General features: G+C 43.5%; 3 protein-coding genes across 6 annotated transcripts; 2 read left to right on the forward strand and 1 right to left on the reverse strand.

Annotated features, from left to right (window-relative positions):
- Nucleotides 1-633: 633 nt before the first annotated feature.
- Nucleotides 634-8,058, reverse strand: LOC130552852 (NACHT, LRR and PYD domains-containing protein 3-like). 4 transcript variants are annotated; one of them, XM_057331491.1, is made up of 12 exons: nt 7,948-8,058; nt 7,493-7,608; nt 6,966-7,144; nt 6,757-6,798; nt 4,810-6,670; nt 4,445-4,702; nt 3,978-4,151; nt 3,729-3,896; nt 3,491-3,655; nt 3,241-3,414; nt 2,363-2,409; nt 634-2,286 (listed from the first exon to the last, which is right to left on the reverse strand). In XM_057331491.1, exons 3-12 carry the CDS (start codon nt 7,117-7,119, stop codon nt 1,640-1,642), a joined length of 3,690 nt encoding a protein of 1,229 aa, XP_057187474.1. In that variant the 5' UTR covers nt 7,120-7,144; nt 7,493-7,608; nt 7,948-8,058; the 3' UTR covers nt 634-1,639. The 4 variants fall into 4 exon arrangements, with proteins under 4 accessions (XP_057187474.1, XP_057187475.1, XP_057187476.1 ...); XM_057331492.1 differs by lacking the exon at nt 7,493-7,608 and having other exon boundaries at nt 7,948-8,057; XM_057331493.1 differs by lacking the exon at nt 7,948-8,058 and having other exon boundaries at nt 6,757-6,795; nt 7,493-7,872.
- Nucleotides 8,042-20,685, forward strand: LOC130552860 (calmodulin-regulated spectrin-associated protein 3). Its single transcript, XM_057331505.1, is given in 19 exon segments — nt 8,042-8,338; nt 10,493-10,743; nt 11,306-11,446; nt 12,072-12,158; nt 12,256-12,288; nt 13,191-13,238; nt 14,103-14,239; nt 14,542-14,683; nt 14,809-14,902; nt 14,982-15,033; nt 15,111-15,169; nt 15,277-15,307; nt 15,484-17,320; nt 17,752-17,867; nt 17,961-18,247; nt 18,329-18,368; nt 18,455-18,573; nt 18,812-18,930; nt 19,013-20,685. Coding segments are annotated over 19 exon segments (4,014 nt in total). The 5' UTR covers nt 8,042-8,220; the 3' UTR covers nt 19,316-20,685.
- Nucleotides 20,686-21,960: 1,275 nt separating this feature from the next.
- On the forward strand, nt 21,961-24,474 carry wu:fk65c09 (keratin, type I cytoskeletal 47 kDa). Its single transcript, XM_057331498.1, has 7 exons — nt 21,961-22,671; nt 22,770-22,852; nt 22,987-23,143; nt 23,222-23,383; nt 23,470-23,595; nt 23,695-24,031; nt 24,299-24,474. The coding sequence occupies exons 1-7, from the start codon at nt 21,976-21,978 to the stop codon at nt 24,319-24,321; spliced, it is 1,584 nt and encodes a 527-aa protein (XP_057187481.1). The 5' UTR covers nt 21,961-21,975; the 3' UTR covers nt 24,322-24,474.
- The last annotated feature ends 818 nt before the right edge of the window (nt 24,475-25,292 follow it).

Genomic DNA, 25,292 nt, shown 5'->3' on the forward strand with positions numbered 1-25,292 from the left:
TGACTAGAAATAAGAGATTTCAAGATTTCACTTCATTTCAAACGTGCACTTTAGACGTAAAACTAACTACATGTTAACTGTCAGTCATGACCCTGATAACACGCAAACATCTGGCAGACGTCTGCATTTACATCTGTAAGACATAGTTTGCTCATCTGCAATATGTCTCTGATATGTCATATAGACCTCTAGAAGACGTCTGTAAGATGTGTATGATGTAGAATGGATGTAAAACTGCTCTTTTAGATGTTTAGCAGATTGTGTTACACAGCAGATGTTTTCCAGATCTTTAGCAGACGTACCTGTGCTAGTTGGGGAGAGAATTAATATTCTCCAACAGACATTCTGCTGGCTTTAACCACATGTCAACTAACTCTCACATGTGTTAGTTACATCTGAAGAAGATGATATGTATTTACAGTAGAATGTCTGATGCAGGATCAGCTAAATCAAGTGTTTGCAGATATTAAGCAGACTCTAATCTTAGTAAAATGCTCCTATTGAAATAAAGTTACCAAAACTTTGCAAGCAAAAATGTTTGTATACAAATCACAACTGTTTGTAATGCAGGCATCAAGCTCTATATCACATTGTCCAGAACCCGTTTACAGTAACTAACACGATTTTGTTTACTAAAAGTATTTTATGTTTTATTGCAGAATACAAACAAGTACAGAGAAACATGTATGAGTCAGAAATGATACAACGGCGACATGAAAAGTGAAACTAACTTGACCAGGATAGTGTCTAGCGGGAGACGCATTACGCCATCTCAACTCTTTACTCTCATTGGTGTTTACAGCATGACATCACCGCCCATCTAAAGTAGATCAAGTCAAGGTTTACATTGCGTTATCAGCAACATGATTTCATTGCTAATAGCTAAATGTTATCAAGATACAAACCCCAGCTAACAAAATTATGTTCTGAGAACGTTTTCCAAATGTTCTGTTTTGGTTGTAGGAACGTTATTTAAAATGTTCCAAAAACGTAAAAATGTCCAGTTTGCTTAATGTTGCTGGAACGTTCTTTAATGGTTAGCAAAATGTTCCTATAACGTTCTTGCAACCAAAAATGTATTGAAAATCCAACGTTCTAAGAACGTTTATTTGTAACATTAGAAGAGCTAACCATAAAAGAACGTTCCAACAACGTTAAGCAAACTGGACTTTTTAACGTTCTTCTAATGTTACAAATAAACGTTCTTAGAACGTTATATTTTCAATACATTTTTGGTTGCAATAACGTTATAGGAACATTACGCTAACCATAAAAGAACGTTCCAACAACGTTAAGCAAACTGGACTTTTTAAGGTCATTCCAGGAACAAAAAAGTATACAACAGTTACATGTGCAATCAACAGGTATTTTAATTATAAAAGCTTTTTAAAAACTCATTAACATTGAGTTTTAAAACTCAATTTATTATGTTATCATGTTTTTGTGTTAGTTAGCTGTACTTTTTTAGTTATCATAGCTTAAATCAAAACAAAGCAGCTGCACTTTGATTTATATTAATTGGAATGCTTTGACAGTTTACATTTACATTTCATTTACGCATTTGGCTGACGCTTTTATCCAAAGTGACTGTTTCTGAGTATGTGCCATCCCTGGGATCGAAACCATGACTTTGGCATTGCTAGCGCCATGCTGAGCCACAGGAGATTGGGTCAAAGGACAGACATTCAAATGCTTCTATCACTTTGGGCATCAGTAACATGTGCGTGTGTACGACAGAACTCGGCACTAGCGTGTGAATGATCACCCACGAGGGTTGGATTTCCAGATCTGTGGGACTGAAGCGGAAGCAGGGTGACACCGGATCACTGAATGCTGTGTGAAACGTGTGAAGGTGAACTGGACCATGAGGGAGGATGCTGTAGAAGGAGAGCGTTCCTCCTGCGCAGTCCAGAAACACTCCGACTGTCCTGCTCTTGGGCATAACACCGGCTGCAATCGATCTAGTCTTGGACTTGTCTTCGTGCATGGCGACGTATTGGACGCTGCTGCAGCAAAGGTGTAGAACCTTTTGAGCAAAGCTCTTGATTTTTGTCTTGAATTTCACTCCTATAGTAACAACAAAGCCTTTCCAGTCCACCTGCCAGTAGAAGCGTCCGCCTGACAGCATTTCTCTGCAGAGCGCTATACGCCAGGAGTTTACTTTCTCAGACTCAGAGTCGTCAGACAGAAAATGGCCCTCAGGTAATCGAGCAACTCCTTTATTGTCGCTGGACATCGTCAGAGCTGAGTCCGTCGTCATTGGGTCCAGTGTGAGCTCTTGGTAGTCTACGATCACAAATAACACGATGAAAAAAACTCTTGCTAATATGTTAAAAATGTCTTAGCACAGAGAATTTCTTACATTTCCAGAGACCCCGTATGATTCGAAGAGGTCCACCATAATCCAGTCTGAAGAAAAGAGTATCAGATCACACATCACAAGAAACAACATCCCAAATGGTCTTATTTAATATCAGATGAACGAATAAATAAACTTACAGAGCAAGTAAATATCAATTTTTTTCAACCATTAATGATATTGGAATATTTTGGTTTGTATTTCGAAAACAATGATTTTGTGATCAACACTCTTAAAAATAAAGGTGTTTCACGATGCCATAGAGGAATCTTTTTGTCTAAATGGTTCCATAAAGAATCATTAACATCCGAAGAATCTTTCTGTTTCACAAAAGGTTCTTTGTGGTGAAAAAAGGTTCTTCATATGATAACAAGGTAAGAAAGAGGTGGTTCTTTAAAGAACCTTTGACTGAATGCTTCTTTGTGGAACCAAAACTGGTTCTTCAACAGGGGCTTTCGCAGGAACGATTTGCCGGAAGAACCCTCTTTTTGTTGTGTATGCACCACAAGAACCTGATGGAATTTTAGTTCCAGAGAACCTTTTTGGAGGAATAGTTTAGCTCATTCTCTGAGGCAGGGTCTAGACCAGCAGGAAAGGAACGACCTGTGACGGAAGCAAACGCTGATTGGCCGAACTTCTGATGTTTGTCGCTGTTCCACGGACGCGCTTAAATGATGTTGCTGTAGAGCGGCTTATGTCACAAAATACTGTAGTTCCTTTTGCCGGTGCGAATGCAATCGGGGCCTGAGGGAGAACTTAGTTCACGAATGGCAGCCCTCTTTATTTTTAAGAGTGAATTTTGTTTCATAAAATGACTATTTGAATTGTACATGTTTTGTTTGAATGATGATGTTTGGAAAATGTGCTTTTCAAAACTTCACCTGAGTATCTCCAGAGCACAGTGTGTATCATCACGTCTATCAGAGAGCTGTTGAACGCCTAGATGTCCTGGATGATTGTAGCTCAGGTCGAGTTCTGTCAGGTGTGACGGGTTTGAACTCAGAGCTGAAGCCAAACAACAACATCCTTCATCTGTCACCATACAACCTGATAACCTACAAACACACAACAAGTGTGAGAGCGTGTAGCTCTTCTAAAGATCTCAAGCCACTGATCTGTGAGGTTTCTCACCCCAAGCATCTGAGGATACTGTTTTGTAGACCAGCAGAGATCAGCTTCACTCCTGAATCCCTCAGGTCATTGTTACTCAGATCAAGCTCTCTCAGGACAGAGAAGCAGCTCAGTGCTACTGCCAGATACAGACACGGGGATCCTGAGAGCGCACAGTCTCTGAGCCTTAGAATGACAACGAGAAGCATGAGAAGATGAGGCGTGAGCAAGCAGAGTAATCGATTAGGATGTCAGTCACCTCAGTATCTGCATCTGACAGCGAGGACTCGATAATCCAGCGCAGAGCTGCTTCAGTCCTGCATCTCCAATGCAGCTGCTGCTCAGATCCAGATCCATCAGGAATGAGTCTTCCAGAGCCGAAGACAGAAGCTTGCAGGATTCCACACTAACCTGACAGCCGGACAGACTGAAACATGACAAAACTATAATTATATTGATGCTTGAAACTTGTGTTTCTTTATTACACCTGAAGCTGAACGTTCTTCACCAGAGTTTCATCAGCTCACAGCTGGGACTCAAGAGAGCTCGAAGGATTCGCTCGGCTCCAGCTGAAGTGAAGTTATTGTAGCCAACATTGAGCTCCGTCAGTCTGGATTCAGACGACTCGAGGGCTAACGCCAGAGTATTGGTGCAGTCGTCTGTGAGGCCGCACGAAAACACTCTGCAGTGAAAAACAATCCAGTTATTGAAGTGAATCTCTAGTTTTACATCTACATTCATCCGTCAGTTCTTTACAAGCGGCAGTGATTTAGTTCATAGATTAAGGGGTAGTTCCTAGCCTTTTCTTTATTCTCCTGCAGGCATTTGAAAGAATCCAACAGTGACCAGAGTATGGAGTTGTGTTCGTGTCCTCAGTTTTTACTTGACAGCGTCTGGTCACTGTTAACATTTTTCAAGACGAAGTTCTTTGGCGTAAACAAATGATGACAGAATTTGCATCTATGTATGTAATACCTTAGTGTCTGCAGTTGAATCTGAGGTCCAAACAGAGCGGCGTGAAGAAGATCTGTCCCTCTTTTCTCCAGGTTGGTATGACTGAAGTCTAGAGACCGTAGTCTACAGTAGGGACTGTCCAGTCCACGATAGAGAGGTGAAAGGTCACGCAGACACTGCCAACTGATGTCCAACTCTTCCAGTACTGAGTTCTGAGGCTTTAGAAGAGCAGAGGTGATGATCTCACAGCATTTCTGTGTGAGTGTGCACGCTGATAATCTGGAGATTTAAAAAGCAATGTCATCGACTAAAATAAGAACTTGTGTGTCCACTGACTGTTGGTCATATGGTGTATGCTGTTTGTCAAGAGAAAGGGCAGTACTTACATTGCCTTTCTGCAGTTCCTCACTGCTGGTACCAGTCTCTGTCTGCCCTCGTCTGTTGTCTTGTATTTACTGAGGTCCAGTTCTTCCAGAACATCGTCTGACATCTGTATTATGTAGGCCAGAGTGGAACATTGGGCAGCTGTCAGTTTCTGTCCCCTCTGTACCTCAGACATGTGGAACCTCTGAATCTCTTCTATCATGGAGTGATCGCCGAGCTCCATCAGACAGAAGAGAAGGTTAATGCATCGCTCTGCAGACGGAGTCTTACGATCGTCTTCCTCTTTGAGCTTCGTCCTGATGTACTCTGTTGTCTTCTGATTATCGAGCTGAACTCTGTCCACCTTTATCTGAAAGGACTTTAGCATTGGTTGACAGTGGTCGTAGGAGATGCCGAGAAGGAAGCGCAGGAAGAGATCCAGATGTCCGCTGGTGCTCTTCAGAGCTACGTCGACGGCACATCTCTGGAAGTCATGCAAGCTTTCCTCTTTCACAGAAGCTGTCTGTTGGTCTTCATGTCCAGGTAGATCATACTCATCGTAATAGTCATCATAAAAACTCATTCTTCGAGGAGCTTTCTTCTTCAGTAGATTGACTTTCTTCACAACATATGAGTGAAACACAAAGAGCGCCGCCAGATATTCTTGAAAGCTGAGGTGCACAAAGCTGTATTTGCTCTCTGAGAACATGGGATCTTCCTCTGTGAGTATCTGCGTGCAGACACCCGACCACACGGACGGCTCATTTACATCAAAGCCAAACGTCCTCAGCTCTTCCTTACTGAACACAAGATTGCTCTTCAACAGGTTTTCAAAGGCCAGACGCCCAAGATTGAGGACAGTCTCCACATCCGAGTTGTGCAGGTTGCGTACATCATCTCGTTTGATTCCAGTCAGGTATTTTCTCTTATTTTCATTGATCTGGATGAGAAGGAAGCGTGTGTACATCTCAGTCAGAGAGGAAGAGATCTGTTCACGTTCTGTTTCCAGCACTTTCTGTAAAACGGTTGCAGTGATCCAACAGAAGACCGGTATGTGACACATGATGTGGAGGCTTCTCGCTCTTCTAATGTGGGATATGATTCTGCTGGCTTGATGCTCGTCGCTGATTCTCTTCCTGAAATATTCCTCCTTCTGAGCGTCGTCGAATCCCTGGATTTCTGTCACACGCGTGATGTATTCTGCTGGAATCTTGTCCTCGGAGGCTGGTCTGGAGGTGATCCACAACTGAGCGGACGGAAGAAGATTTCCTTTTATGAGATTGACGATCAGATCGTTCACTTTGGCTGTTTTAATGACATCACAGACTCTGGTACGATCAAAATCCAGGTTGAGTTGACTTTCGTCCAGCCCGTCGAATATAAACACAACTTGACTTTTGTCATAAATCTTCTCGTTTTCAACATCTTGAAGTTCAGGATGAAAGTCCAGCAGAAGTTTGTGAAGACTGTAGCGATGCTCTCCAATCAAGTTCAGCTCTCGAAACGGAAGCAGGAACATGAAATCTACGTCCTGATTGGCTGTTCCCTCGGCCCAATCCAGAATGAACTTGTGCACAGAGACTGTTTTTCCAATTCCAGCGATGCCTTTAGTAAGAACTGTTTTTATATGACCGGTTTGGTCACTTAACGGTTTGAAGATGTCATTACAGTTGATGGGGTTTTCTCTGTCATGTTGTTTCTTCATGACGTTATCAATCTGCCAGACCTCATGCTCAGTGTTCACCGTGTCTCTTTCTCCCTCTGTGATGTAAAGTTGTGTGTAAATTCTGTTCAGGAGAGTCTGGTTTCCTCTTTTGGCAAGACCTTCATGTATTCTCTCAAACTTCTTCTTCAAACTGATTTTCAGTCTCTCACTGAGTTGGACTGAAAAACAATAAAAAACAGCTGCTGATTAGGTGTTTAGCACAGAATCATTTCATAACGATATTGACGTGTATTTCAGGCATTACCTCTGGATGAATCTGCATGTTGAGACTGCTCGCTGTTCACTGCTAAGACACAAACACAAGCGGGTCAGATGATTGACAGCTACAACTTGACAGATTATGATTCTCTGCTGAGTGGAGTTTGTGTTTTTAACGCTTGATTATTTTTAATAGGTGTTCATTTCTACAAAAGAAAACCAGTGAATAAAAATAAAGCTGTAAACACTTCTCACCTGAAGCGTTCACGTGTGTTGTGATGTTGATGTTGACCGATCCTGTCACCTGACAACCAACCATCTGAGGAACGTTAGCGACGGCACCGTTACTGGCCACCACAGAAGCTGTATGAGATAGAGAATCACACAGACGCTCTGGACGTTCCTCCATGTTTTCATTAGGAATTGAGTTTCAGCTGTAAGAGTTTTACAGAACAGTCCTTTACTACTTTTGACAACCCAGACATGTCTGTAAGACTGGAAAACATCTGCTGTGTAAAAACATCTGACAAACATCTGAGAAAGAGCAGTTTTACATCCATTCGACTTCATAAACATCTTACAGACGTCTTCTAGAGGTCTACGTGACATTCGACAGCAGAAGTCGAGACGTATTGCAGATGAGCAAACCATCCAAAAAATACGTCTTGCAGATGTAAATGCAGACATCAAATAGACGTCTCCCAGATGTATGTGTGCTATCAGCGTAGTCAATTATAATAATAATATGTCTAAGATCTTTAGCAGACATCTTACAGACGTACCTGTGCCATCCAGCAGTGTGTCGGATCAATGCGGTGTGACAGGCTGATGGTGGATTCGACCTGCTGTCACATTTGTGCCCATTTCTTCTACAGAGTGCAACATCGTTTCTGTATCCCTGATGAGATTTATGGGCGAATAAACGATCTGAACGCTACGTTTGACCTTCTTTTTATTCTTTTTTTATGAACAATCCGTAGTGAAACATTTATTCATCCTAAACTACATAAAGCAGGCAGAAAATACTGAGCGGCCGCATCCGCATGTTCAACAGTTTGAGTATTTCTCATTTCCCACATTCCCATTGAATTCCACAAAATAGTCGAGTTACGATTCAATGTAGCACGACAAATAATCCACATGTATTATAATGCAATGCGTTGAAATGTAAACGGATCACTTTATCCAAACAGACTCGTGCAGTAAAGCGATGGTTTTACATTTTTAGCAACTTTACCTTGTTACTCATCGATCGACATCATGATCTTCCTTTCTTTACTTCCTCCCTCCGCCCTATCTAGCACGCGATTGGCTGCTGCTTGTTTGATTGACAGTTCGGAGTGGCGGCCCGTGCACGCGGCGGTGGGATGAGGTGCGCGCGGTGACGGATAACGCTCTCCGGGGTGTGGAAACAACCGAGCGCTCACATCAGCCCCGAGAATGACATATTAACACATTTTGCGTCATTGTGTGTCTGACGTGCGTCCGTCCGGTCGGCGGCTTGCGCGTGATGGACGCGTCTGCGACGCCGGTACCGGAGATCAGCCCGCTGGACCGATACGACTCCACCCGAGCCAAGATCCGCGCAAGTGTCCGCTGGCTGCTGAGCCGAGCCCACGGATGTGAAGGTAACCCGGCGCGCGTGTCAGTGTGAGGCTGAAGGATGCGCGCAGCATCAGCACCAGCATTCCGCATCACACGCACATACACACGCCGGTGTTCTCGAGCCGGGACCGCTACACGTCTGTGTGATTCTGTGATGAATTCTGCTGTTCACTTCAGGATTACACGACACGATACTGCCAGACAATATTCACACAGCACGGGATCTCTTTGTTGTTTCCACGCATGTGCGCGCATCACTGCGCGGGCCTGAATCTGAGCTTTTAGAATAGAGGTGGTGTCATTTTTACAGCCATTTTATTTTGAAGGTTCTGTGGCATTAAGAATGTCTTTAAACTGTATGGCAGATCAATGTAAATAAATATATAATCATACACGCGGGTGTTTATCGCCCACATGTACTCATTTAAAGGCCTTCTAGATAGCAAGGTGTTTCTTCATATTAATATGAATATTTCCTGAAATCTCCTGTTTATTTACTTTCGAAAGCATGTTAACAGTGTTGACAGTTTAAGAATCTGCTCTTCTAAAAACCAGACTATAAGATGAACTGAATAGAAAGTTCCACCTGAAAAGAGGATGATGTCATTATTTGTTTATTTATTTAATGTTTGTATATTTTACAGTAATAAGAATCATTGTTATGACTGACGGAGTTAATGATTTTAGGTCAGAAGTCGTAACTTTTTATAGGAAAAATACATGTCAACTGAAATGTAGTAATTTTGCATCCCTAAACGGACAAACTGCTGTACAGAACGCGTTTTATAAATACGTTATCTCCTTCGACAAAGAAGCGAAAACGTGACGACACGTTCGTCCTGCGTCAGTCACTGTAGTGCTTCGAAAGGGAGGGGAGAGCGGTGGAGCGGTGGAGCGAGCCGTTGCTTGTAATTCGTAACTTCACCACCAGATGCCACTAAATTTCATACACTGTGACTGGACCTTTAAAATGTAGTTTGCACAAACATACCTATATACTTCAATAAACTTCCGTATGAATTTGGCATGAAAAGCTGTGTGACGTTCTGCAAAAAGATCTTTTCAATGAGTCCCAGTGAAATAAAAAATGACAATTCTTATTTTTCCATGAAATCTTGCAGCATCTATAGTAAATAGTTGATCAATGTGGGTCATTCTCCTTTTAAAATTCTTGTGCCCTCTTAATTTTCATTTCAAATCTGACAATGCACTTCCGCCCTGAAATGACTCAGCATATCAAATGACGAAAATTAGACGGCTTGGGCGGAGCATCCGTTAACTCCTCCCCTTCAACTGTCAGTCTGCTGCCAGCTTCATTTCACAATCAACGCAACAGCTGTTTTTACTCATCCAATCGATTCGCAGTGAAAAACGCACTCATTTTCTCCTTTGAAATTCCCTTTCCCTCGGAAATGTGTCAGACTACGGAAGTAAATACGATCACAACTTCCGGTTCACGGGGACTTTAATGTAATCGTACGAATACTTGTTTTAGCATTAATTCTGTTGTCTACTATATTGTTTTTATAGTGCATTAATATTTTCACCTACATCCGCCCTTACACACACCTGTAGACATGTACAGCCAATCATCACATCAGCTCTTCATTGAGCTGGTTGAATTGTGTGAACTGTTGTAGGTCAAACGGGAATTTATCTGAGGATGACTGCTCAAGAACTCTGTGTGCGTGCACTGGGGTTTTCTCGGGTGATCTGCACTGCTGAGGAAAGATTCTGGATGTGGGTCACTGTGGGCGTGCGTGTGTGTGTGTGTGCGTGTGTGCGCGTGAGTGAAACGCACACTTTCTCTCTGTGTGTTTGTCTTCAGTCAGATCAAATCAAAGTCTCTTGATCGTCTCTCAAACACTGAGTACAGAGTGATCGAGCATCTCTACAACACAATACATACAAACTCCTGTACACAAAATCAACCAGAGGGAGATGATTTGGGTAGAAATATAGCACGAACAAGAAAGAAAGAAAAAAATCGTGATTAAAAGAGCTGATGGGGATCATCATGTTATAACACCTAATGCCTCCAATCATGAGCCATGACCCTGAGAGCAAATATAATGAATATATCCTTTTCATTTGACTTTTAAATTACAATGCTAATATCTCTACTCATGTCTGACTGTATTTTATTGACGTATAACTGTAGATTTGCGTGTGTGTAGAAAGTGTTCCCGCTGGCCTGAAGGAGGCGCTGTCCTCAGATGGAGGAGTCACTCCTGCCGTTGAGCAGCTCCTGTTGTCATGTGATCTGTACAGTGGTGCCTTCACCTCACATCCTCTCACCAGCATCATCACAGCGCCCCCTGGAGACCACAGCGCCCTCCTGCAGGTGCTCGATCGGTACGGCGCCATCCCTCTGGACCGCCAGAACCCCGTCAGTGAGATGCAGCTGAAACACAAACCCATCAACATGGTGAGTCTCCTCCACTTGTCATCTCTCACCGGCCTTAGGCCCCATTCACATTTCGCGTGCGCGCGCGGCACTCCAAAAAGTTGAACTATTTCCATCTCGATGCGGCGCCGACACGCCTAGAAAAAGGTGCCCCCTATTTGCCCGCTCCTACATTTAAAATAACGAATATGCACGCGGAAAAGACGCGAAATGTGAATCGGGCCTTTTATGTCACGTGATGCACCACGGCAGAGCTGATTGGCTCATGTGCTCCATGAAGTTCCACGCAGTTTGAAACTTTCTCCTTTTATTCCTGAACATCTCCCTCTGTACAGTGTCAATTCACAGCATTTCATTGTTGCCCCAGCTGCCGGGGGATTGAAATATTTTGAAAAATATGGCAAATGACATAAAGAGACAATATTAGATCAATTTTACTGGTATATTTACGGTATATTAGTGGCGCCCCAGCTGCTCAGCTTTTTTACAGTCTAGTCTTCAACGTGCAGATTAATTTGATCTGATATAATGTCTGTGGTTCTATTGGCTGACAGTTACATCCCTCTTCTCTGATTGGTCGCAGGGAGCGCACCTGGCAGTGATTGATTCGTTGATGTCACTGAGTGCCATGGAAACGGTGGGGCGTGTCAAGATGTCGAAGGAAGTGGATCAGTTTGGAGGCAATGCCAGCTGGGAAAAGTCTCTTCTCTTCTGGATCAACAAGGTTCCTCAATCTAGAACCTGAACTTGAACTCTGTTAAAGATGCAGTTTGTAACACTTTTTGCAGTAAAATATCCAAAAACCACTAGGCCAGTGTTATATACTTTGTTCATTTGAGTACTTACAATATCTCAAATGTTTCCAACAATTTGTAAACCGTGAGAAAATGGTCATTTCAACCAGTGACACGAGGCCACGACGGTGTTTTACTAGACAGGTGAGCAACTGTTTAGATTCCTTTACTGACAGAAAATGTATGATTATTATATCCATCAACAAGGTTACTCTTATTGTTTGAATGTCTTTTTCTTAATTCAGCACGAGTGTCGTATATATATTTACTAAACAAAAATAGTAATACATTAATTTTATGACTTATGTCTAATGCGTCTAATTCATTATGATGAAATAAAATCACCTCATCAAACGCAAGATACTTTACATCATCCCTAAACGTGATTTCTCATTCACGTCTAAGCTCCTTCACAGCGTCATCAAGCTACGCCGTTGTTGTTGTTTTGAACATTTGAATGTTACAAACTGCGCCTTTAACAGAACCCTCTCGACAAAGCCACCGCTACATTCTAACTGCATATAAATGACATGGGTTAATGTTTCATGTGGGCAGGTGAATCAGAAGTTGAGGGAAAGATGTCATGTGGAGGAGAATCAGAAATCAAACACCTGCACTGACCTGCAACCAGTTCATCCCTCTGTGAGCAAACACACACGCGCGCGCGCACACACACACCTGTACTAACGCTCATACTAACATTGTTCTTCTCTCCTCTTCATCTGATGTCGTGTGTCAGTGTCCACAGCGCTGGTACTGGAAACTGGTTCCAGTGAGTATTACATCTTTAATAAGACATACAGTACATGTCTCTCTCTCTCATCATGGGATTGTTTGAAACTGTACTGAAGGAGATCTCATGTCCACTGAAAATGGGTTGGCTCTTTCCTTCACTAATCTAGACTAGACAGCTATTTACCGTTCTGATGGTTGTGCATTCTGAACTGAAGATGAACTGAAGTGTCTTATTGACGTGTATGCGTATGTGTTGTCTGATGCTGCATTCTGTTTAAACGCAGCGGTGTGATGTGTCTACAGAATGGTTCAAACGTCCAACAACACTACCAGTCAAACGTTGAAAAATATAGTAATTAATAGAATCGAGTTGGGGCTAAATAATAAAAAATCTAAACTGCTCTATTGTCATTCTATCATTCAGCTTCCCTTTAAAGAACGAGTTCCCATCTGTTCTGAGCTCTTATTGGCTGCGCTGTCAAAGACATTGTTCTGAAATGAAATTTGAGTTTGTATTGACGAAAGGTTTATATTTGACTCAAGTGTTGCATGTCTTTTGACAGGTAGTGTGTATATCATTCATTCTGATGGAAACACAATGGCAAGATCATATATTGTGTGCACAGTAAACAGAATCACGTCTGAAGGTTCTTTCTACACCAGATCGATTAGAGAAAAGCCAGACTTGCAGGTTTCTGCCCACATTTCATTTCGCTGGAGTTGGACCTCATGTAGTTTAGCTGAAGTTGACTGAAAATGCATTTGGTTGAACCCCTCCCACTCATTAACCCACAGCCAATAAAACAGCAGACAAGATTGACTCCTTATCTGATATAGGTCCAGCCAATAGGAATCAGGGGGTGGGGTTTCGTGCATTGTTTGTCATGTGACAGTGTGTTTGCATTTACCAGTGTGCTCTCTCTGTCATACTGCACCCAGCATGCCATCGCATTTTGTTTGAAGGAGTCTGGGAATAAACCTCCGGTGGTAATGTATCCGCCCGCCCGCCTCCTGTATCCCTCACTGCATGATGACATCACACCTCAGGCATCATGGGCCTTCTGTTCACGCTTTTCACTCTTTGAATTGGTTTCTCAGTGTCACCTGCTGTATTTCTATGGCTGGACACTGTATGGCTGTTACACGCACACACACACACACACACACACACACGCACGCACGCACGCACGCACACACACACACACACACACACACACACACACACACACACACACACACACACACACACACACGCACCACGTGTTGGGTTTCCATGTTTTATGGGGACATTCCATAGACACAATGGTTTTTATACTGTACAAACTGTATCTCATATTCCCTCCCCCTAACCCTAACAATCACACACAACTGTCTGCTCTTTTACATTTTCACAAAAGTTCATTCTGTATGATTTATAAGCTTGTTTCCTCATGGGGACAAAAATGTCCCCACAAGGACAAGGATTTTGGATATTGCCATCTTTGTGGGGACATTTTGTCCCCATACCGTAGGGTTTACCCTTCCCACACACACACACACCTAAAATGGTTCTTCACGCATGAAGCACAATAGAACCAAAAAGGTTCTTTTAGTTATGTGCATTGTGAAAGGTGAAGTAGATTTGTGTTTGCTCTTAAGACCCCTTGGTTAGAAAGGTTTACAAACAACCTAATTGTAGAGAATACACTAAACAACATTTATAAAGCAAAACCACACTGAATTGATTATTCACTGATTCACACAAACAACTTTGTGTCACTTTTTTCTTTAACTTTCTTTTTCTGTTCTTTATATTCTCTTGTGAAAAGTGTTAGTGTTGTTGCTTTCCTCACCTCTCTCTCTCTCTCTCAGATCCGTTACAGGAAAGATAAGTTCAGTCTAAAAGAGACAGGTTTTTTCGTGTATTGTCTGGTGTAAGGGATCTGTCGAGACGGTTGTGCTCATTGCCGCTGCTCTTACTTCTACTGTCTCAGATGTCTGCACATGGATACACACACACACACACACACACACACACACACACACACACACACACACACACACACACACACACACACACACACACACACACACACACACAACACACACACACACACACACACACACACACACACACACACACACACACACACACACACACACACACACACACACACACACACACACACACACACACACACACACACACACACACACACACACACACACACACACACACACACACACGCACACAGAGACATGAGTGTGTGTGTATAACTCTCTCATGATTCATCTCTCTCTCTCTCTCTGTAGATGTGTGTCTGAAGGAGACCATGTGTGTGGCAGATAGTTTGTATAATCTGCAGTTGATCAGAGAGTTTTGTGTGAGTCATCTGAAGAGTCACTGCTGTTTACAGCTGGAGGATTTTCTGTATGCTCCGCCCACTTTACATGTGAGTCAGGCCCCGCCCCTAATCTGAATGACATAGGCATGCAGCAAACTTGAAATTTGTAGTTAATTGAGTGTTGCAATTATGAAATAAATAATGAATGCCAGTTTTGACCTTTGAACCCAAAGGTGAACATCATGTGCTTCCTGTCAGAGCTGCTGGAGACGTTTGAAGTACAGAAACCAGATTTCATCAAGCCCGCACACACACTGGACCTAACCGGTACAAATAAACAGACAAACACACGAAACAGTCTGACACAACAACACAAACACATATCACCTAATCTGTTTTTCTGCAGATGCATCAGATCTGCTCGACTGCACAAGTCCAATCAATGGCAACAGCAACAGGTGAAACAATCGCTTCACAAACCACATTAGCATCACTGCGCTTCACGTTTAACTAGCGTCACGTTTTTGTATTGCAGCGGCTCTCCGTCTTTCATTCTGAAACAGTCGATCCTGCCTCAGTCGAATTCTACGTCTGGTATGAGCTGCATGAAATTCAGATGCATAATTTTCAAAATGCAAATAAGAATATGTACTGTTTGTGTAATGAATTGTGTTTTTATCATGCCTCCTGTTGTTGTGCAGAGGGACGAGGATGGAGCAAAAAACAAATGAGGTATTTCTGTTTCTAAGTGTCCTTGTTTTCATTCAGAAAGGTAACACTCATATCTTCTTTTTATGATCTTTATGATCAAGTCTTTTTGATATTCTTTCATTGATATAATTCAGAGGAATGATTGATCTTGTCGTTTACTGTAACACAGAGGGGCTTCATCACATTCTCTGTTTCAGTCGTCCTCTCTCTGCTGTGGCCTTCAGCATCCCGTTCCCTCTGGACAGTGATGTTGATGTTGTTATGGGCAACCCTCTCTTCCGTTCCGTCAGCACTGATAGTCTCACTGCGGTAACCAACCCTGACGCGTACACGCCCCCCGAGGATTTGAGTAAGCTCATTGGTCAGGCTCCTCTAGGGGAGTTAGCCACAATAGAAGAAGCCTTACAGATCATTCATACCACCCGTCCCGTGCGCAACGAGCCCCGTCTGCGGCCCGAGGGGGCGCCGGCCGGCTTTTACCTCCACTATCCTGAAAACGATGGGGCCAGGTTAAGCAGCTCCGCCCCCTGTAAATCAGGAATGATGTATCGACCGGTGAGAGGAGGGCCTGATAGCAGTGGAGACAAACATGGAAATGTAGACTCCGACACACAGGAAGACCTCCCAAAAACCTCCTCCAGTCTGGCCAACGGGCCCAAGTCCGGTCACATGACTAACTTTGCTGAATGCAGAAAGAAGGCACTGGATTCTCCAGGTAACTCCAGACCACATGACACGGGGGAATCATTCAGCCCCTCAGCCATGATGAGTCCTGCTGGAGCAGCGGAGGCGCAGGAGCTCGGGGCTCGCTTGGAGGAGAAACGCAAGGCCATAGAAGCTCAGAAGAGACGGATCGAGGCCATCTTTACCAAACACAGACAGAGGCTGGGCAAGACTGCCTTCCTCCAGCTTCAGAAGAAAGAGGAAGAAGAGGCGGAAGACGAGGGACAGTCGCTCACTTTGGAAGAACGATTGACACAAATGGAGCAGCAGCTTCAACAGGAGGAGAACAGAGAGAAAGAGGAGGAGAAGAAGAAACAGGAGGAGGAGAAAAAAATGAACGAGGAACAAAAGAAGAGCAACGGTGATGTTGTAGCACCGCCCAAACTGGAGAAACAGGTGACCTTCTCCGTTGATACAAAGAATGGGAAGGAGAAAGAGCCACCGCTGGTGGAATACAACGAGGCCGTAGATAAGCTAAGCTCCGCCCTTCAGACCCTGCAAAAGGACATGCAGCGCCTCACAGAACAGCAGCAAAGGCTCATGGGAAAGAAAACTGTGAGTTCTCCGAAAAACACCCCCTCAAATAAGACACCTTCCAGCAATGCCTGGGTCATCCCATCCTCTCCTAAACTCCCTGCCACACCCCCTCATCTTTCAAGAGAATCCACCCGTATCATTTCACCGTCTGGATCACCGTCACGTTCCAGTCAACCCTGTGATACTCCCAGATCCCCTAAAAGCACAGCGTTGTCTACATCGCGCAGACACCGCAACGTCGCTCCAAAAAGCCCGAAACGGCAACTTACTTCTCGGCCAACAGATCTCGGCTTCCAGCCCCTCACACGAGTCTTGACGCCACCGCAGAACGTTGACACACTCCCTCATCTACGACGAGGCTCTCCGAGTCAGTGTCAGGTGCAGACCTGCTCCTCGCTACGACTCGGAGGTCCTCGCACGCCGCAAGAGTCTCCGCCACAACCTGCCCCGGCCCAAGAGAGCACACCGGAGTCAGGATCCAGTGACCATAACACACCAATCTTCACCCTGGAGCTGGAGGCTGGACCTCCGTCTGCGCTCCCAGCAGAACTGTTAGGGGGTGGGAGCAGCTCAGGAGCCCCATCAGAGTGCTCGTTTGAAAGCGACATGCTCCTCAGCAGTGCTCGCTTTAAAGACGAGCGGCAGGAGAGCGAGGGTGCCGTCACACTGGAGGATGACACGGATCTGGAGCAGGGTACAGAAATATTCTCATCCGACTCCATGAGCGACCAGACCGACACTGAGAGCCGGCTGGGGCTTGATGTTTTCTTCAAGGTTTGTAAATGAGTCCATGTTACGTGAAAATGAGGTGTGCTAGAGGGGTGTTCGTGGAAAGGTAGCGCTTAAATAAAAAGACACAAAAGTCACTTGCGTGGTGAAACAAAAAGCCTTCATAAAGTTGGGCTTTAATTATTAAAACATTGCTGCCAGTTTGGCTTTCCTCAGGGTACACTTCTATTATCCACACAGATGCTGTAAACACCACAATGAGAACAGCTGGGTAACAAGTGGGAGTGGCTACAAACAATCCAGCCACTCAACAAATAACAAAATGAAACTAAAGAACAAACATAAAACACATCCATACAATGAACACAAAAGGATGATTTCCTCCTCAAAGGCAAAATTACAAGAATAGTGATGAATGTGTACAGTACAGTGCGTATGCTTGTTTGTTTGTTGGTGATGTATTTGTGTTTGTTCAGGAGGCGGGGCTTTCAGAGGAGGAGATGGCCCAGAAAAGAGCGCTACTCTTACAGCGACAGCAAAGACGAGCTCAAGAGATCAAGAGCCGGAAACACAGCCAAGACCCCGAGGCCAGGCAAGAACACACACTGAGAACACAAACACACACACATGTGCCACAGCTGCCGTATCCTCAAGTTCAAATCTGTACTCTCTACTTCCTCAGCAGTCAAAAGTCTTCCACGGATGACCTACGAAGTTCTCATACTCAGCCCCTTTCACAGTCACTGCCCACCTCATACGGCCCACCGGCTCCCTCGCAGGCCACAGCCCCAGGCACGCCCCTGCGGTGGGGAGCGTTTACACGGGCGGAGTATGAAAGACGCCATCAGCTAAAGATCATGGCTGATCTGGAGAAGGTTCTCAATCAGAAACCAACAAAACACAGTGGCAAAAAACAGCACAAAGCGCACAAAAACCACGAGCTAGCACACTCGCCGAGGAAGAACCGAACAGGTAATCACACCTGGACATTTTGATACAGAAATCACGTGACACACAAATCTGACCCTAAACCAGTTGTGTTGACTCCTCCAGCTAACCAGAAGGACGGTGGATCAGCTGATAAACCTGTCAGGTACTGTAGCAGATATTCATCCTGCTTTATTTCCTTCATACTCTGATTTCATCTTCACTTTAAAAACTGCCTTCTCACTATTTCAGCCATTCAGATTCTCCCTCAAAGGTGCTGTCATCTGGGCAGCTGGCCAATCACAATGCAGGGAAAGACTGGGAAAACGGATCCAATGCCTCCTCTCCAGCGCCCATCCCAGAGTACACCGGTAAAGAGCTGTTTAGGCAAAATAGGAAACGTTCAGTTTAGAGGGAACGTGACTACTGTTACACAAGAACGGATGTGTTCAGTCCCGTGTGGGAGCGGCTTTATCTGAGGTCAAACGGCATTGACTGTTTCGGTAGTAAAGATGAACAACAGTGCCACCTGCTGGTTACATGTATGTGATGTTTTGCACTGCAGTTCATTGGCCTGTTCAGTCACATGTGACGTTTTATCTGTTTCAGGTCCTAAGTTGTTCAAGGAACCCAGCTTTAAATCGAACAAGTTCATCATTCACAACGCTCTCTCGCACTGCTGCCTTGCAGGCAAAGTCAATGAATTTCAGAAAAACAAGATTGTGGAGGTGTGTCGTCATCATAATCATCATCTTCATGCCTGCCCCGTCCGCATTCTGATGGCAGTTTCTCTATGCTCTCTGATTGCAGGAGATGGAGAAGAGCTCGGCCAGTCATTTTATGATCCTGCTGCGGGATTCCAACTGTCAGTTCCGTGCTGTCTACACTCCAGACGGCCAATCAGATGAGCTGCATCGAGTCTGCGGCGTCGGCCCGCGTGTCATTCCCTCTTCGGCTGTGGGAGCTATCTATAAATACAGCTCGGACCGCAAGCAGTTCAGCGTGCTTCCGTCACGTACCCTGAGCATGAGCGTGGATGCTTTCACTATCCCCGCCCACCTGTGGCATGCCAAGAAACATGGCACACCCAAAAAAGTAGCCACACCCAAATAAACCACTCCCATTTGACCCAAATAATCTCTCTCATTTGACCAGTGCCATGAAAATACACTCACATATAAAATAAAAAGAACACATCCCATCCTACATTAAAGGGACGGTTCAGTCCGAAATCAGAATTCTGTCATCATTTATTCACTCACATGTGTTTGTAAAACTGTGCGTGATATTTTGAGAAATGTCTTTGGCTGTTGTTTGATTATCAACGTTCCTCAAAATATCTTCTTTTGTGTTGTGCAGAAGAAAGAAACTCATACATGACATGAAGATGAGTAAATGATCAAAGAATGTTCGTTTTGGGGTGACCTGTCCCTTTAAGTGCCATTCCTTGAAATAAACACTTACCAGCACAACGACACAAACCTTTAGTCCGCATGACCAACACAAACTCAACAATGAAGTGACTCATTCAAACCAAACCCCTCTCTGCATGTTTGGTACAGTCGAGGTATCTTTCATATCTTATTAGATCAACAGATATCAATACAGCACTTCGACCAATTCTCTCCTTGAATTCTTATCACGTGTACAAACTTTTGATAGATTTTGTCCTGAATCTCAACACTGAAGGCTGTAGTTTAGTGAGTAATGCTGCTGAGGGGTCCAAGGGTCTCCGGTTTACTAAATCATTTTAGGTCCTTTTCTATTATCTGTGATACGGACATTTTCCTCAAACAAACCGCACTGGTGGCTTTCTTCATATTCTCGGCTATGATCACGTCTGTGTTTCTATAGTGTGAAATAAACGACTCGTTCATCATTCAGACGTCATGTTAGATCACGTGTGTTGTGAGATATTCAGACTCTGTTGAACAGGGTTGTGTCGGATGAGTTTGGATTCATCAGTGCTGGTCCAGAAGCGCTTCCTGTTTCAGTCCTTTTCCTTTATGTTTTCATATGACATATGAAATTACGTTTTTTAGATGTTAGTTAAACATTCCAATTAACTTCTACATTTTCTATTGTATTTTTTGCCACCATTTGTGTCGTGTTAAAACTGAAAGTGCTTCTGGACCGGTGTTTGTCTTGCAAAATGGACACATCACGCTGATCATGTATCAGTATTAAAAAGCCTTTCAGTATGTATTATAATGTTCATTTCTTTTCTTTGTTTATCGTGGTGTCACAAGCCCGCTCAATCGCTACAATAGTCCAGAAGCCTGTTTTGCAAGTAAATTAACTATAAAATGCAATGCGATTTTTTTTAAGTGTTGTGCGTTGGGGTACAACATAAATGAGTAAAAACTGATGATGAAAGGACCACAGTTATATTAGCACAATTGTAATGATGTAATGTCAAAAGAATCGCCATTAGCTTCAAATAAAAATGCATTTTTACCCTGACCAAATGCCTACTGGTGTGTGTAAAACAAAGATAATATTTGAAACACAATGAGGTAACCCGTCAAGAACACTACAGTCCTGGTGATGAGAACTGAGAAAGTCACGGTTTCCCACACACATACAGCAACATAACTGTCAAAGCACAACTCGTAGATTTGTTTGATCTTTACAGCAGATTCATTTCAATTCATTTGTGACTCATTTGCCTTGTAAAAGAGTTATGAGAGTTATGAAACTCATGAGAGAGACGAGATTCATAGAATGAGCATGAGAGTTTTTACTGCAACTGCTACACATATTAGTTTTAATACTGGTGTTGACTATTAAAACTACTGGTATAGTTTTAATACTGGTGTTGACTATTAAAACTACTGGTATAGTTTTAATACTGGTGTTGACTATTAAAACTACTGGTATAGTTTTAATACTGGTGTTGACTATTAAAACTACTGGTATAGTTTTAATACTGGTGTTGTCAAATCTGTGTTTTTTTAAATACACTGCTGTAGAATTTGAAGAATTACTTGACACCACAGCACATTGGAAACATGTTTAAGCATTACTAAAACCCTGTGACGATTACAACTAGTAAGAAACAACTAGAACAACTAGTAAGATTTACTTAATTTTTTGTGTTATTTTTGTCAAATTAAACTGTGCAAAACACAAAAAATCAAGTAAATCTTAGCAGTTGGTCTTTACAGTGTATGAAGGTCATTTTATTCAGCTGCGCTTCAGAGTTTGTCTTTTCAGTTTCTTTTGCTATTTTGGGTCCTCGTTCATTTGAAATTTGGCAACACAATGGTGAAGTGATACGTAACTGTAATGAGGTCAGCAAACCTGGATTACTACTGGACTACTTCATAGTCATTCACGTTTAATCAGGATCAGGAAGAAGTTTTAAAGCATTTTACTCCTCAGTCTCCAGTTCTGCATTCATTAGATAACACTTCATGTCCTACTGGCCGACCTTCCAGACCAAGCCCCTGAAATGATCCAGAACGCAGCATCACATCTGGGGCCTCATCTATAAAACGTGCATACGCACGGGTTTGATCGCAAAGTGCGCGTCAACATTTTAGAAATAAGGCCCCTGGTTATCAATCAAATAAAAAGAGCCCAGGACACACACCTAGCCTTCAGGACATTGACTGAAACTTCACCTTAATTCACTCTTACAGGTACATGCCCCCCTCCCTCATGCCATCTACACTGTTGCTTTGGATAAGACGCTGCTAAATGAATCAATTTAAATATATCTTGTTTTAGGTAAATTGTTGCCCAAGGGCCCGTCACTAGAGGAGGGGTGCATGAGCAGACCAGCTATAAAACGTGTGATCTTCACCACCTTCTATCACATCACCTACAGCCTGACAGACACCAGGTTCCCTCAACAGAAATCATTTCTGCTCGCTGTGACCACTCGCCTCTGCTCTCCGGTTAAAGTCATGTCTCAGATCAGAAGCTCTTCTGCGGGGTCCTTCAGTAACCGCTCTCAGGTGTCCAGGAGTTTTTCGAGCTCTGGAGGTGGAGGATATGGATTTGGAGGAGGAATTAATCAGGCGTACGGTCAGTCTCTGATGGCCGGCAGTGTGCACAGCGGTGCAGGGATAGGTGTAGGGTCTGGGTTTGGTTTAGGGTCTGGTGTAGGGTTTGGCATTGGGTCAGGGTTTGGGATGGGGGCAGTGAGTGGAAGGTCCGTCTCATCTGGTTTGAGAATGGTTGGAGGCTCTATATCGGCTGGTGGAGGTGGAGGATCTCTCTCAGCTGGTTTGAAGATGGGTGGTGGAGGTGCCTTCGTGCAGAACATGGCATACATCGTCAATGACAAACAGCAGCTGCAGGTTCTGAACGACCGTCTCGCCACTTACCTGGAGAAGGTGAAACGTCTGGAGATCACAAACCGCGAGCTAAATGAAAAACTCCGATCGTTCACCGTCAACAGAGTTCAAACCACTCACGACCTGGAGCCGTATCAAATGCAGCTGAGACCTCTGCGTGAAAAGGTGAGATGACTTTATTTCTGAATAATACTATGTCCATATTGTGCATTAGTACCAACGGACAGTTCATGACGTGGGTGTGTTTTTCCTTTCTCTTTCAGATTCTGACTCTTATTCAAGAAAACACAGAACTTACTTTAGCCATAGACAATGCCAAACTGGCTGCAGAGGATTTCAGATTGAAGTACGTTTGAGTGATGCATGCTGCTTCAACACTGCGTCTAGATACAGAGACATCCTTACAACAAGAGGAAAGACAAAAACAAACATTGTGGTATTGACGTTGTGTACCTGAGCATGTCTCACTGTGTTTTGCAGGTATGAGACCGAGTTTGGCATCTGTCAGTCTGTGGAGGGGGATATAGCAAATCTAAAAGCTCTGAAGAAAGAGTATAATGCCACGAGCGACGTGCTACTGCATGAGGTCAATACATTTGAAGTTGAACTCAAAAACATCAAAGACGCACACCAGCAGGTGAGAGGAGGCTTCTTAAAGAACTTCAATGTTGAGTGTCACTTGACTGACTTCTGTCCTGTGATGTGAATTGTTCAGGAGATGATCGGCCTGCGAGGGCAGATTGCAGGTACAGTGACTGTGGATGTGCAGAATGTTGAGAGTGCAGACCTGTCACGTGTGCTGGCCGAGATCCGTGCCGAGTACGAGACGGTCATCAAGAAGAACCGCAGAGAGGCGGAACACTGGTACACTAAACAGGTACACATCGTCCAGCTGTGACGCACACACACACACACACTTTTATTACGCAGATGTTTTACTCTGTCTGCCGCTGTTGTGTTCAGGTGGAGAAGAAAAGTGCCGAGTTTGCGATCGTCACGGAGACGGCGGTCACTGGTGGTACTGAGATCACAGAGAACCGCAAACAGTCGATGACGCTGCACACGCAACTGGATGCCGCATTCGTAGAGGTGTGCGTGCGTGCGTGCTGGTGTATAAGTGGAACTAAACAACATGATATATCCATTGATAAGTGCCGTGTTGTGCTAATGTGTTTCTCCTCCCTACAGAAATCTAACCTGGAGCAGCGTCTGCTGGAGGTTCAGTCTCAATATCAGTCCCAGTTGTACAGATTGAGTCAGCTGGCTGGGAGTCTGGAGGGGGAGCTCATGTCCGTCCGTGAGAGCGCCCTGCAGCAGAGTCGAGACTATCAGCTGCTCCTGAGCACCAAAGTTCAGCTGGAGAGAGAGATCAACACTTACAAAGCTCTGCTAGAGGGCGCCGGAGAGGTCACTGTGCTCGCGGCCAGACCAAAGACTCTGGAGGTCAAGGAAACTGTTACAGTTGTTGATTCCAGTGTTGATATTTCCACCACCGTTTTAACTGAATCGGTGACGGCAGGCAGTGGTGAGCAGCTCATCCGTTCATGTAGCTTAGCGGTTTGACATCTGGGTCCTTCTCAGAAAATGGTGCGATTTGCGTCTGGCAAATATTCAATGATCAGAAGTTACTCATGGGCAAAGAAATCACACATTTTGTGAGAATGACCAATAAAAGCATGTAATTGAAAGTGTGTACAGCTAAATAGTAATAAATAAAATAACACAAAGATAACAAAATGCTTACATTATTAATGACTTTTTCAAATCTTTACCTCTTTTTTTGTGCATCTAGTCGATGTTACCGTTCTTCCTTGAAGAGGTCTCTTCTCTGGTTAAAATGCTCTTCGGGGTCTGGGTGACGTCATCAGCGTGATCAGAGCTTGACCAATCATCTGTCACTCAACACCGTTTTGTGCTGCACAAATGTGTGTCAAACATAAGTAAAGGCAAACATACAACACCAAAGAATATTGTGTCTTTATTGATCTGCAGAGATGGGTTGACCTAATCTTTTTATGAAACAACATCAGAAGACTTGAAATATAGCACAAAAGTCATATGAGTTGCTGTCATTGTGCTTTATAGTATTTTTTATCTTCTGTTCTTGTAGGAAATACCCTTACAATACAGTAAAACAGGGCCTAAAAATGTTGTTTCATAAAAAACGGGTACCAGGGGTTTGAATGACATAAAGGTGGGAAAAAGATGAAGCAGTTTGTATTTTTAAGTGAACTGTCCCTTTTTAAACAGTCACAAATAAATGGTCCATAAACTAAAAGTAAAAAATACAGAACTTTAAATGACTGATAAATAATGCGTTTAAATTCGTACAAACCACTTAAAAACAAAATTACACGTGTTGACTTGTTGTAGTTCAGGTCTATACATGATGACTCACCCACATTTGAATCATCTAAAAGACGAGTTAATTTACTGAAAAAACCAGCATATTAACTCTTTATTTATTATCTTTGTTTGTGCTAAAACTGATCCGTTGTGAAGTTTCTTTTTTCGCTCTTCACCTTCAGGAATTTAATTCATAACGTGGCTGATCATGTAAATTACATATTTTTAATTCAAACCTATTTGCCAGGGAAGAGTAGTTTGCATCCCTATATTACCGTGGGTCATTTCAATTGTACAACAGTTGGTAAGTACTAATTTACACGTTTAGCTGCAAATATTTTACCTCACATTCTTCTCTTGTTCACTGCTTGAGAGGTGAGTGCGCTCTGAATGATTCTCGCTCGGCTGTGAGAGCGCTTAACCCTGCCCACTTCAAATCT

This window comes from Triplophysa rosa, linkage group LG4 (assembly GCF_024868665.1).
Source record: "Triplophysa rosa linkage group LG4, Trosa_1v2, whole genome shotgun sequence".
NCBI classification, from domain to species: domain Eukaryota; kingdom Metazoa; phylum Chordata; class Actinopteri; order Cypriniformes; family Nemacheilidae; genus Triplophysa; species Triplophysa rosa.

Coding starts and splice junctions, on each gene's coding strand:
- wu:fk65c09 (XM_057331498.1), top strand. CDS start 21,976: ATGAGCAGACCAGCTATAAAACGTGTGATCTTCACCACCTTCTATCAC. Junction 22,853..22,986: donor GCAGAGGATTTCAGATTGAA/GTACGTTTGAGT, acceptor TGTGTTTTGCAG/GTATGAGACCGAGTTTGGCA. Junction 23,596..23,694: donor TGGATGCCGCATTCGTAGAG/GTGTGCGTGCGT, acceptor TCCTCCCTACAG/AAATCTAACCTGGAGCAGCG.
- LOC130552852 (XM_057331491.1), bottom strand. CDS start 7,119: ATGGAGGAACGTCCAGAGCGTCTGTGTGATTCTCTATCTCATACAGCT. Junction 3,897..3,977: donor TGTGAGCTGATGAAACTCTG/GTGAAGAACGTT, acceptor GTCATGTTTCAG/TCTGTCCGGCTGTCAGGTTA. Junction 3,656..3,728: donor TGTCAGATGCAGATACTGAG/GTGACTGACATC, acceptor TGTCATTCTAAG/GCTCAGAGACTGTGCGCTCT.